Source organism: Ailuropoda melanoleuca, chromosome 15 (assembly GCF_002007445.2).
Source record: "Ailuropoda melanoleuca isolate Jingjing chromosome 15, ASM200744v2, whole genome shotgun sequence".
Taxonomy (NCBI): domain Eukaryota; kingdom Metazoa; phylum Chordata; class Mammalia; order Carnivora; family Ursidae; genus Ailuropoda; species Ailuropoda melanoleuca.
Window position 1 is genome coordinate 49867734 of NC_048232.1, and position 14879 is coordinate 49882612.

General features: G+C 34.9%; 1 protein-coding gene across 8 annotated transcripts in view; it reads right to left on the minus strand.

Annotated features, from left to right (window-relative positions):
* OSBPL8 (oxysterol binding protein like 8) overlaps window positions 1-14879 on the minus strand; it is a 159715-nt gene that overhangs the window by 68801 nt on the left and 76035 nt on the right. For 6 of the 8 annotated variants that reach the window (XM_011226764.3, XM_002920648.4, XM_034644532.1 and 3 more), the window contains one exon: window positions 6238-6375. In XM_011226764.3, coding sequence (XP_011225066.1) covers window positions 6238-6375 — 138 coding nt within the window. The remainder of the gene's footprint in view (window positions 1-6237; window positions 6376-14879) is intronic. The other 2 variants (XM_034644534.1, XM_011226768.3) reach the window with 1 other exon arrangement.

The window sequence follows — 14879 nt, forward strand, 5'->3', positions numbered from 1 at the left end:
CCTCCGCCCCTCACTCCACTTGCACACACGCGCGCGCGCACACACATGCACACACACACACACACACACACACACACACACACACACACACTCTTTCTCCAAAATAAATCTTTAAAAAAAGAAAAAGAAAGAAAGATGCAACTGGTATACTGGAGGGCAAATTCCTAACAGAATTAGGAGGGTGTGGTACTATGTAACATAGGTATGAAATAAGGACCTGGCTTAATATGTAAGAGTAAGAATGAAAATAAAGAGAGATCAGAGCCTTAATGCTGTAACACTTCTGGAGGAGATCACAGAAAACGTTCTCTGCAACTTTAAGGTACACAAAGATTTCTTTAGTAGAGAGAGGCGAAAAAAAGCTTGAATCATAGGGTAAAAAATGATAAACTGGGCTTCATCAAAATTAAAAAACATCTGCTCTTTGAAAGAAATCATTTGTACAATGAAAACGTATGCCAAAACCTTGAAGCAAATACAATACACACAGCTAGCAAAGTATGATACTGAAATATACAAAGAACTCTTAAAACTCACTAATAAGATAAACACACCAGTTGTTTAAATGGGTAAAAACTCTGAACTTACACTTCAAATATACCAGTGGCCAATGAGTATGTGAAAAGATATACATCATTAGTTTTAAGAGAAATGCAAATTAAAGCCACAATGTGATACCACTACACGCTCACTAGAATGGCTAAATAAAAAAGGTTGAGAATATGGAGCAACTGAAATGTTCATATGCTGCTAATAGAAATATAAAATGGTACAACTACTTTGGAACTAGTTTGGCCAATTTCTTATAAAGTAAAACATATACTCACCACCTGACTCCATAACTGCACTGTTACATATTCCTCAAAAAAAAAAAAAAAATCAAAATCTCCACAGAAAGCACTCTACACATAATGGGGTTCTATCAAAAGACACAGGAGCCGAAGTTAAAAGTTTAGAAAATTTAAGCCTCAAAATACCTAATGACTAATTCACTGAAACTAAAACAACAATAAAAAAACAAGTTCTGGAATCATACCTAGGTTCAAATTTGAACTCTATCATATATTAATTGTGTGAACTGGGGCAAGGAAATTATCCTTACCAATTGCTCAATTTCCTCACTTGTGAAACAGGGAAAATGATTTATACACCATAAGGTTCTTGCAAGAATCCCAGGAACTAATGCGTGTAAAAAGCTCTTAGAGACATAAAGAGCATCATTAAATATTAGTCATTATTACCATCAGTAAGTTTCTGGAACTCTTAACTCTTTCCATTCAGAAGCTGATAATACTAAGCAAGAGTATTTGAGACATGGTAGACAATTAATTCAAAGAGGTTCACAGGACATTTGTTAATCTCCTCCAGCAGTTTATCCTCATCATAATCAAGAGTTAATGGATATAGGGGCGCCTGAGTGGCTCAGTCCGTTGAGCATCTGACTCTTGGTTTCAGCTCTGGTCATGATCTTAGGGTTGTGAGATCCAGCCCTGTGTGGGGCTCGTCTCAGCGGGGAGTCGGCTTGAGATTATATCTCTCCCTCTCTCTCTGTCCTTACCCTACTCATGAACACACTCTTTCTCGCTCTCTCTAAAATAAATAAACAGATCTTTTTTTTTTTTTAAGTTAATTGATATATCTTATTTTAAGCAAATTTGACAGCTGGAAACTATGATACAGAATTTCAGTAGTTAAACCAGAGGGAGATATTTTGCATTACACAAAGCCAACAGGTTGACTTTAATAAATAAGAACATTCAGTATGTAATTCACTCCACAAATATTAATTTATCCATAATTAATGCAGGAATGTTAAGGTGCAAATCAAGATATAACTGACACTGCAGCTGCTTTAAATGCAAAAATTGGAGGTTTACATGGGCCATCCATGTTAAAAGAATTTCTAAGTGAGCCTCTGTAAGATGCTGAAGTACAGCAACAACTGAAATATCAGCTTTCAACCCAAACAGAATCATTTATTTAAAATAATAGTAATAGTAATAATAGTTATTTATTAATCAGCTGTCATGAATAGTTATTATTTACTAAGCTATGTTCTAGGCTTTTTACATGTATTAACATTTTAAGCCTTATAAAAATCTTATGTGCTAGGTACTACTATTATCTTCATTTTAAAACCAATGATTGAAATACAATGAATATATTAAAATGTATGAGTTCTTTATCATATTAAAAAAATTTTAAAGGACAAAAAAATTTATGTGTCACCACTGGAAAAAGACTTTATATCATCTCTTTAATATAAAAACGGGTTCTCAGGAGGAAACAACCATTTATCCTGCCTTTCCTATAGGAACTATATTTCAGTGTTTACCAAGTAACTCTACAACAATTAAGATCTCTTCTTTACAGAAAAATTTTAGTAACAAATGTAAAAAGAATGACAGAATTAGAAAATCACCATTTTTTCAACCCTTAATATTTTAACTGATTAAATGGTCATCAAAGGGTGCTTACACCTTTAAAGAAAAACTTGATGGGGAAAAGACTATTTATCAGCTGCCAACTAGATCTATTTTACTTTTAGGTCAGAAGAGGAGAAAGAATGCAACTTTCAATGAAGAGGACAGTGCTGTCACCACCTGAACCTACTGATCAATCTTAAGTCACTAACAGTGGGACAATCAAACATTAAGTGAATTCCCATGTGATGCAGCATACATTCTCCCACAGTACACATCTCCTACAAAATAATCTTGCCATAAATGTTCAACCTGCATGTAATCAATGTTGCACTTAACTTCCAGTTTACAGAATATATACAAGATAGAAAAACAAATTAAATAATCCTTCAAGAAGGTGATTAAATGTAAAAGGTCAAACATTCCATAGGAACACTGATCCAGTTTTATAAAAAAAGTCAAAAGCAACAAGAGAAAATAAAAGTAAACAAGGAGACTCTTTGGGATTAAAGGAAATATAATGACATAACAACCAAATATAATCTATGAACCTTTCTTGGATCAGCCTACTGTAATAAGCCAACTGTAAAAAGATGTGGGAACAATTGGGGAAATCTGAATATGGACTAGGTATTAGCCTATATTAAGTAATTATCACTAATTCTGTTAAATAGAGACGTTAATGGTTATGTAAGAAAATGTTTTTAATTGCATTAAGTATTTTGGGGTACAATATCATGAGGTCTATAACTTACTCTAAATATTCCAGCCTCACCCTCAAATAAATGAAACAAATACAAGAAACAGTTAAAAATTTCTTAAATCTACCTAATGGGTATATTAGTGTTCACTGTACTATTTTCTCTCAAATTCTGTTTGCCTGAAAATGTTCATGATAAATATAAATGAGGGTAGTTTTAATTATTAGTAACTAACCTTTTTTTTGCTTAAGTCCCAAGTTAAAGAATTCCTCTAAATATTCTAGTACGCAGATACATGAATTAGATGAATCTACTACAGTCAAAATTGTGGCACACAGAATGGAAAAGCCACATAAGCTACATTCTTTCAGAGAATTTTATCTTAATGAAGGTTATTTATACGAGTGTGTACCACATATCCACTTTCAAGCTTCGAAAAGCATTTTGGCAACAAAAATGTTAACTTTCCAAAATATATTCAACAACTATACAATAAATGTTAACAAAGTAATTATTTTTGTTTTTATATAGCTTTTCCAGTTCCAACAATGGTAAATAAAAATTTTCCGACAAACAGCTGACTAGAAAAGCATTTTCCACTGAAATAAAGCAGAAAATGATCATGTAACTTACTTTTTACCAACTAATATTCATCTAAAAAGAAGTAATTAATCCTACTTTCAAAGAATAATTCATAAAGTCACAACACCATTGGGGCACCTGGGTGGCTCACTCAGTTAAGCAGCTGCCTTCAGCTCAGGTCCTGATCCTGGGATTGAGCACTGTGCTGGGCTCCCTGCTCAGTCAGAGTCTGCTTCTCCCACTCCCTCTGCCTCTCCCCCTAGCTTGTGTGCACATGCATGCTCTCTCCCTCTCTCTCAAATAAAATCTTTAAAAAATGATAAAGTCAGAAGACCAAAGCCTGACTAATTATACAAAGATATTGTGATAGTTAAGACTCTAAATTAAATTTTTTAAAGTATTTGATAACGTCTGCTGAGTGGAGCCTGCTTGGGACTCTCTTTGCTCTCTCTTTCCCTCACCCTCTGTTCCTCCCAACCCCTCACGCATGCTCTCTCTCTCTGAAATAAAATCTTTAAAAAAAAATTCCAGTGGCATTTTTCACAGAAATAGAAAAAATTCTAAAATTTGTACAGAAACACGAAAGACCCTGAATAATCAAAAAATCCTGAAAAAGAACAACAAAGCTTAAGGCATCACGGTCCCTGGTTTCAAACTATAAACAGAGCTATGGTAATCAAAACAGTATGTATTGGTATAAAAACAGACACATAAGTGTATATTAGCTTTCAAACACCAAATTTAAGTGCTCTGTTTTAAGTCTTTCCACCATACTACTGTAGTACTGCAAGAGTTCAAAGCATTTGATCAAATAAACTTTACTAAGAAACAGAATTCAATACACAAAATTTATCAGTTACGAATTTGGAAGTGAGGTCCATAATCCAAGAGTCCCCAAGACTCTTTTAGAGAGTCTGCAAGGTCAAAACATAATACATTTTCACTGATGGTACATTTGCACCACATCTGACATTTGTACTGATGGTACAAAAGCAATGCTGGGTAAAACTGCTGGCACCTTACCACAAATCAAGGTAGAGGCACCAACCTGTAGTAGTCACTATTTCTTCACTGCCATGCACTTAAAGTAAAAGGCCAGTTTCACTTATAGATGTTCTTGATGAAACAGTAAAAATTATTAATCTTAAACCTGGAGTACACATGGTTTTAATTTCTGTATGACAAGAGAAGTATGCATAAAGCACATCTTTGCATTGTATTTTTTTTTTTAAGATTTTATTTGACAGAGATAGAGACAGCCAGTGAGAGAGGGAACACAAGCAGGGGGAGTGGGAGAGGAAGAAGCAGGCTCACAGTGGAGGAGCCTGATGTGGGACTCGATCCCATAACGCCGGGATCACGCCCTGAGCCGAAGGCAGACACTTAACCGCTGTGCCACCCAGGCGCCCCTTTGCATTGTATTTTAAAATGTGTCAACACTTAATAGATCTGCATAATTCCGTAAGCAATTACTTTCCAAATGATTAATGCATGATGTTAAAAGCTCATGCATGAGTAAAGAGCCATTCAAAGTTCAACATAGATCAATGGACTTAAGAGAGTATGAAAAGATTATCGATATGTTTCAGATTCCATTTTGCAACCAATATTTAAGAAACTACCACTTGTCAAATTTTGGTGTAGTATCAAAGAAGACTATCTGCAATTATGTATAAAGCCATTAATGTAATCCTCCTTTTTCTGACTACATAAGGCTGGACTTTAATCATATGCTTCAATCAAATCATCACATAATAACAGATGAATTGCTGAAGCAGATCTGAAAATGCAGGTGTCTTTTCTTAAGCTAGATATTGAAGAGATTTGCAAAAATTGTATGACAGTAGTTCTCAACCAAAGACAATTTGGGACATTTGGCAAAGTCTAGAGTTATTTCTGATTGTATACAACTGGAGAAAGTGCCTTTATCATCTAGTGGGTAGAGGCCAAAGATGCTGCTAAATATCACAAGACAGCCCCCACAACAAAGAATTATCCAGCCCAAATGTCAAAAGTCCAAAGCTGAGCAACCAGGGGGAAAAGAATACCAATCTTCTCAATTTTTTTTTTGAGGAAAAGGGAAGGAGGAACATAGTTTTTTTTTAATAAAAATGTTATTCATATTGACCCTGTAGTGGGTTTATTATAATTTTAGATGAATTAATTTAAACATTTTTAAAATTTCTTCATTCTAATTTACAATAAATATCAATAGGTTAATCCATGCAAAAGTTCTTTCAGGTCTTCAATACTTTTTCACATTGTAAAGCAGTATTGAGACCACCAAGTTTGAGAATCACTCAATTAGAAGAAAAGTGTAAATAACCAAGTACAGTGGAGAATAGAAGAGGAATTAAAAGCACTCTAAAGGAAAATAAACTCATTTCAAGAATATAATGGATGACCAAAACAAATAAAAAAACACTATACAACCAAACAGTTACAAAGAAAAAAGTTATGGCAGACCTAAAATGTCATTCTCCCCTTTAAGCAACAACAACAACAACAAAATTAAAAGCACAATTTCTTACCCTGACTATGAGGACTTGCTGGACTAAAAGATGGCTGATACAAATCTTTGGTTGGCGTTGGGTAAGCTTCTTTCCCTTGGCGCTGACTCATCTTTCCTGGTGTCAGAAGTTGAGATTCGTCACTGTTTGCTACCACAGCTCAAGGAAAAAGGAAAAAAGAATTAGTACCTATGTTATAGATTTACAAAATGGCACAGTTAATAACATGGAATAGAACTAAGACTGAAAGAGCCTCAATGGTTATATTCATTTTACCAACTCCATACTTTGGTTTGCATAATTGCTTTGTTTTCTGTTACATGTAGTTTGCCATCAACCCAAGAGAAACTGATAGGTATGCATGAGTCAAATTACACAAAATATAGACATTGTAAAAATGAAAATACGTAGTCAACTGATAATGAAAGGTACTCCAAGGTTACTATGGACTTTTCATTGTTCTATTAACTGTATTTGCCAATAAAGCAATAAACAAGAGACAAAGTCACTTCATAAAGGAAATACAAATGGTTAATAAACATATGAAGATAATCAGCCATCATTAGTAATCAGAAAAAATAAAAATTAGTAGCAGCATACAATATTTACATTCACTAGAATTTCTACTCAAATTTCTAATTTTCATAAAAAGTAAGTATGGTTTCCATTTTAGAGATTAGAAAACTTGAGGTTCATTCAGAGACTGTCCTGCCTAAGACTATGTAATAGAGGTAAGATGTCTAACTCAGAAGCATTTCGTTCCAAAGCCTAATCTCTTAAAAGCTTGCTGCCCAAAAATCAATTTAGGTAGTGTTTAAGGTTGTTATTTACCTATTTGACCAAGCTACTAATAAAGATGAGCGAAGCCCAGTTGCAGAGAGGACATAAAAGAAACACATTCAACAAAGGAAAAGGGCAAATTGACACCAAATAAACAGTGCCCTAGGGTCTCCATGTCCTTCCATTTTATGTTTCTGTGCTTTCTGCCTGTAAAAACTTTAGCTTTATCTTGAGGGAGAATGATTCTGTCTTCACTATAGATTTAATTTTTAACTTAACTGGAATTTCACATTCACATTTTTATCACCATATCTTTTAAATCAGTTGCTTTAAATTCAAATTGTGTCCCACTGTGCTAAAGTTAAAGAATGATATTTTAGCTCTATACATTTCAATGTAAAAATTCAAAAAAACTTTCACTTCACACCCAAGAAATAAAAAATGTATAGTCCCATCAAGTCCATAAAAAAAGAATCTATACACTCCTGAATTTGTATCTCTTCCTGAACTAAACTCCTGTTCAACTGCCTGCCTTATAATACCTCTATTCCTTAATAGGCATCTCAAATTTATCCAGAGTATAATTCTTGATTCTGCTTATCCTCCAAACCTGCCTCTCCTGCATCTCCGTTAGTGGAATTACTACTCTCCTCCCCCCTTTCTCAGGTCAGAAACCTTAGATATATTCTCCTATTTTTCCTTTTTCTTTCATGCTTCACATCCAATTCATCTGTGGGATCTTTGTAGTCTACCTTCAAAATTTATCTGGAATCCTTTTACTTCTCCCCACTTCCACAACTACCACCCTGTTCTAAGCCAACCATTGCTTTTCCACTGGATCATAGCAACAGATTTTTACCTGGTCTCCAGACTTACTGCCTCACTCCTTGCTTGTGTAGAATTCATTCTCTACGTAGAAGCCTGAACAATCTTTGTAAATCATGAATCAGATTTACACCATGCAGAAATACCATAAATGGCTATTATACTTGCAATAAATTCCATGGCATAAGAGCTCAAAAGTGGCTGGCCCCCTGCTTACCTTTCCAACCTCATTCTCTACTACTCTCCTCTTTAGTCACTTGGCTCTAGCTATAATGGCCTTCTTGGTATTCCTCAAAACATGCCATTTTGCCCCAGGCTCTGGGCCTTTAAATCTCTGGTTCCATCTACTTGGAAAACTCCCACCCCAGATGTTCACACTATTGACCCCTCGCATCATTTGCTGTCTGTGTTCAAATATCATCTTTTCAGAAAAACTCTTCATGGTACCTGTGATAAATAAGCTCTTAATTTTAATATAATACAATTTATAAATTTTTGGTTATTGTGCACTCTGCCACAATTATAATCTATCACCTTATCAAACATGATTTTCATTGTAGCTCTTATCCCTGTCTGAAATTATATCATTTGTTTGTTTATTATCTGCCTTCTCCACTAGACTGTAAGTTCCACAAGGGAAGAGAGTTTTGTCTGCCTTATATTTCCATAAATCCTCAAGTCCTGGTATGGTTCTGGCATAGTAAAGGTGTTCAACAGAATCTTGCTGAAGGAACCCATCAGTAAATTTTATATTTTTATGAAACTTCATTATCATAAAGTAAATGGCAGCTCCTTTGGTTACTAAATCCAAGATCCATTTAATTCCTAAAAATTATTAGTAAAATTAAATATGTATGGTACTGACGTAGGAAGAGACACACTGACCTAAAGAACGTAACAGAGAGCTCTCATAATCAAACCCATGCATATGTTGAGCCTAGACATGCAAAAGAGGTACGGATAAAAAAGACTACTCCATTAATGATACTAGGAAAACTGAGTATTGGAAAATTAGGTCCCTATCCTCATACCGTGTGCAAAGAAATAGTTTTATGAAAATTAAAGACATAAATGTAAAAAGCAAAACTTAAAACCTTTTAGAAGAATATATAAAAAGAGTATCTTCATAAACTTGGGGTAGGGAATGATTCCTTTAAAAAGGCACAACAGAGCATTAACCAAAATAGAAAGAACTGATAAATTCCACCATATTAAAATTAAGATTTTAATCAAAAGGTACCATAAAAATTTAAAAAGAAGAACAGGATATTTGCAACATATATAATTAACAAAGGGTTGGAATCTAGAGTATGTTAAAAAATAATAATAACCCTGTATATCAACTGGAAAAAGACAACAGGAAAATTAAGGGATCTATCAAAATTAATAAAATACCTAGAAATACATTTAACCAAGGAGATTAAAGATCTGTACACTGAAAACAATAAAACAGTGATAAAAGAAATTGAAGAAGACACAAATAAATGGAAAAGTATTCCATGCTCATAGACTGGAATAATTAATATTGTTAAAATGTCCATACTACCCAAAGCAACCTACAGATTCAATGTAACCCCTATCAAAATTTCAATGACAGGGTACCTGGGTGACTCAGTCGGCTAAGTGTCCAACTCTTGGTTTCAGCTCAGGTCATGAGATTGAGCCCCACATCAGGCTCCACGTTGAGCTTGGGATTCTTTCCCCACTCCCTCCCCCTCTCTTCCTCCCCGAGGTTGCACATGAACTCTCTAAAATAAATAAATAAAATCTTAAAAAAAATTTTTTTTTAAAATTCCAATGGCATTTTTCACAGAAACAGAGCAAAAAATTCTAAAATTTATATGGAGCCACAAAAGACCCTGAATAATCAAAATAACCTTGAAACAGAAGAACAAAGCTGCAGGGCACCTGGGTGGCTCAGTCATTAAGCGTCTGCCTTTGGCTCAGGACATGATCCCAGGGTCCTGGGATCGAGCCACATCGGGCTCCTCTGCTGGGAGCCTGCTTCTTCCTCTCCCACTCCCCCTGCTTGTGTTCCCTCTCTCGCTAGCTGTCTCTCTGTCAAATAAATAAATAAAATCTTTAAAACAACAACAACAAAAAGAACAAAGCTGAAGGCATCATGCTCTCCGCTTTCAAACTATAAAAGAGCTAAGCAAAACAATAATCGAAGTAATCAAAACGATATGGTACTGGCATAAAAACAAGACACAATAGATAGAACAGAGGGCCCCAAAATACACCTATGCATATACGGTCAAATTAATTTATGACAAAAGAGCCAAGAATACACAATGGGGAAAAGGGTAGTCTCTTCAATAAGTGGTACTGGGGAAACTGGACAACCACATGCAGAAGAATGAAACTGGACCACTATCTTACATCATGTTAAAAAATTACCTCGAAATGGATCAAAGACTTGAATATAAGACCTGAAGCCCTAAAACTCCTGAAAGAAAACACAGGCAGTAAGCTCCTTGACATCAGAATTGATGATGGCTTTTTAAATCTGACACCTAAAGCAGAGGCAACAAAAGCAAAAATAAACAATAGGACTCCATCAAACTAAAAAGCTTCCGCACCACAAAGGAAGCCATCAACAAAATGAAAAGGCAACCTACTGAATGGGAGAAAATACTTGCAAGTGATATATCTGATAAGGGGTTAATGTCCAAAATACATCAAGAGCTTATACAACTCATCAGCAAAAAACAAACAATTTGACTTAAAATGGGCAGAAGGGCTGAATAAACATTTTTCCAAAGAAATAATAGCCAACAGGTACATGAAAAGATGCTTCACACCACTAATCATCAGGGAAATGAAAATCAAAACCACAATGAGCTATCTTCTCACACCTATCAGAATGGCTATTATCAAAAGAAAGGAAATAACAAGTGTTGGCTAGGATATGGAGAAACCTGACTGCTTGTGCACAGTTGGTGGGACTGTAAATTGTTGTAGCCACAATGGAAAACAGTATGGAAGGTCCTCCAGAAGTTAATAACAAGCTACCATATAATCTAGCAATTCAACTTCTACATATTTTTCTGAAGAAAATGAAAACACAAATTCAAAAAGATATATGCACCCCTATGTTCACCATAGCATTGTATTATTTACCATAACCAAGACATGGAAACAACCTAAGTGCCCACTGACAAATGAATGGAATACTACTTAGCCATAAAGAATGAAATTTTGCCATTTATAACACAGGATGGACCTTGAGCGAACTATGCTAACTAAAATAAGTCTGACAGAGAAAGTCAAATATGGTAGGATTCAAGTTCAAAAACCAAGTTCATAGATACAGAGAACAGGCACAGGCAGGGGAGCAGTGAGTGGGAAACAAGGGTGAAGGGAATCAAAGGGTACAAACTTTCAGTTATAGAATAAATAAGTCATGTGAATGCAATGTTCAGCATGATGACTATAGCTAATACCATACTGCATATTTGAAAGTTGCTAAGAGAATAAATCTTAAACGTTCTCATAAGAAAAAAATAACCTGTAACTATGTATGGTGATGGGTGTTAACTAGACTTACTGTGGTGACCATTTTGCAAAATATACAAATACGGAATCATCATTGTACACCTGAAACTAATATAGACACTTTTATCTCAATATAAAAAGTTTTTTTAATTAAAAAGAAAAATGGGGGGATGGATAGACTTGAGCAGTGAGTTCATGAAAGAGGAAATGCAAATGGCCAATAAATATACAGAAAGATATTCATCCTCTTTAGTAACCAGAAGAAGACATACTAAAATCACAATGAAATAAATATTTTTAATTCAGTAAAACTGGCAAAAATTAGTAAGTCTGAGGGATGGGAATCAATGAGACATTTGAAGCACTGCTGCTGGAAAGTAAACGGATATAAGCACTGTGGAGAACAATATAGAACTACCTTACAAAACTGAATTTCAGTATACCCTATGGGTCCAACAATTCCACTTTTAGCTTTATACCTAGAATAGTACTCTTTATTGCATTTACCAAGAGACAAGAATGTTCATAAGAGCAAAAATCAAAACTTAAATACTCATCAAGTGAAAATAAAATGGATTTAACAGATTGTGGTATATCCCTATAATGGAATAGCATATAGCACTGAAAAGGAATGATCTATATCTATACCCCAAAACATGGTTGAATCTTGAAAATATTAACACAAAAAACAAGTTCTAGAATATGACATACAGCATGATACCACTCATAAAATTAACCAAGCAAAACTTAGTGACACTTATGGATTTTAAAAATATCAGAAAATATATATTTTTTAAAGATTTTATTTATTTATGTGACAGAGAGACAGCCAGCGAGAGAGGGAACACAGCAGGGGAGTGGGAGAGGAAGAAGCAGGCTCCCAGCGGAGGAGCCCGATGTGGGACTCGATCCCAGAATGCCGGGATCATGTCCTGAGCTGAAGGCAGACGCTTAACGACTGTGCTACCCAGGCGCCCCCCAAAAATATATTTCTTAAAAAAGCAAATGATAAAAAATAAAAACTAATCATCACTTCTTGGGGGGCAGGCAACAGGGATAGAGGAGAGAAGCAGGAGAGAAGCACACAGGTGAACATGAGGGATTTTAAAGATTCAAGTTCTTGAGTGGTAGGTTCAACACATACTCACTGGATGATTATGCTTTATAATTTATATATGCTACATATATTCTTTTGTAGTATCAGACATCAGTACATTTTAGGCTAATTTAAAATACATTATGAGAAGAACAACTAATAGAATTAAAGTATGCTTCAGTATTCCATCAGTAAGATATAGGTATCTATATCTTGAATAACCATACATATAAAGAAGGAAATAGTCTGAGAAGTGCAAATTTAGTTGTATTCATCTCTTTCTAACCCTTACTAGTTAAGTATTACTATTTATGATTTTGAGAACCTTGAAGTGAGAGTTTATAGAAATAGCAATATAGAGAATATGCTGTATATTTAGAAAAAATTTTGGATTTTTTCCCCTATTTATTCTCTTACCCCCATTTGCAAACATTAACTGTACAGACAATAGGATTTGCAAAACATAAAAATCATTTTGATGTCCTACGTCATTTGTACAATCTCAGACTATTTGAATGTAAGCTTGAGAAGGGCATTCACTTTGTTTTTATCTGTACCCCTTGGCCTAAAACTGACAATAAATACTTGCTAAATGACTGGATAGATAGTTGACAAATGAATCACTGCATGATTAGTTGTCAGAATAGTTTCTGACACAATTGCTTCACCTACTAAAGATAGCATAACAGTGCCCTCTTCTGGTTCTACTTTATAGTGGAAATAAAGTAACCTTTGCTATTCATAATTGCATTATTATCTTAAGTATAATAGAAACAGGGGCGCCTGGGTGGCACAGCAGTTAAGTGTCTGCCTTCGGCCCAGGGCGTGATCCCGGCATTATGGGATCAAGCCCCACATCAGGCTCCTCCGCTATGAGCCTGCTTCTTCCTCTCCCACTCCCCCTGCTTGTGTTCCCTCTCTCGCTGGCTGTCTCTCTCTGTTGAATAAATAAATAAAATCTTTAAAAAAAAAAAAAAAAAGAAACTAAACATGCTGGAATAATTAATAGTTAGATAACTAACATACCAGCTGTAACTTCTAAGGAGAATATGATTCTATAACTACCATCTTGATTAAGTCAACTCATCAATATAAAATCTGTTTCATAGTCTGGTGTTTGCTCTTAATCTAAGGAAGCTAAGATAAAGTTAATTAAAGTCATAAATAATCTCTATGTAAATCCTAAGACTCCCCTTACAGATGGTGTACCTATTCTCAAATACTTAAAGAATCTAAGTATGTTTGGGTATATATCATTATAGTTTTTTTTCATTCAATACAGATCCTAATATTAAGGAAATTACTTTTCACTCTAAAAGATATATAATTTCTAGTAAATAACTATATAGCTTCAGCCTTTTAGTAGCTGGAAGAGTATAATATAAACTCATCTCTAATATATATTGTATATTCTTATTTGTGTATGCAGAAAATATGTACCCACAATAAATCTCTTCTATTCCAAGTAGAAATTAAAGCCCTTCATTTATAAAATCCAATTACTAAAACAGAACCATTGTAATTGGTCTTAAAAATTCAACTCTGGGGCGCCTGGTTGGCTCAGTCGTTAAGCGTCTGTCTTCGGCTCAGGGCGTGATCCCAGGGTCCTGGGATCTGGCCCCACATCAGGCTCCTCCGCTTGGAGCCTGCTTCTTCCTCTCCCACCCCCCCTGCTTGTGTTCCCTCTCTCGCTGGCTGTCTCTCTCACTGCCAAATAAATAAATAAAATCTTTAAAAAAAAAATTCAACTCTATTTTTCAGTTCAGCACTGCCAATCAGTTCACCTGACATCTAAATATATGAGGTAATTACAGTAATTGGAAAATCCACTAAAAGTATCTGCCAGGTATCACAAGTAAGGCTGCCAAGAAAACATNTGTCGAATAAATAAATAAAATCTTTAAAAAAAAAATAAAATAAAATAAACAACATATTTAAAATACTATGAACTGCTGCAATTCAGAATTTTTAAAAGGATTTTTTTTTTTAAAGATTTTGTTTTTACTTTTAAGTAGTATCCACATCCGGGATGCTTGGGTGGCTCAGTTGGTTAAGTGTCTGCCTTAGGCTCAGGTCATGATCCCAGGGTGCTAGGACTGAGTCCCATATCAGGCTCCTTGCTCAGTGGGGAGCCTCCGTCTCCTGCCTGCCACTCCCCTTGCTTGTGCTCTCTCTCTGTCCTCAAATAAATAAAATACTAAAAAATAATAAAAATTTAAAAAAGTAATCTCTACACCCAACATGGGGCTCGAAGTTACAACCCCAAAATCAAGAGTTGCATGCTCATGCTCTACAGACTGAGCCAGCTAGGCGCACCTTTAAAAAGGAATTTTAGCATATTACTTTAAATCGTCTCTTTTTAGAAAAAAATTGCATACATACTATAATCAGTATTAAAGACAAATAGCAACCAATCCATACCAAAGAATTTTACAACTAGAAAAATGCTTGCCATTACCGTGGC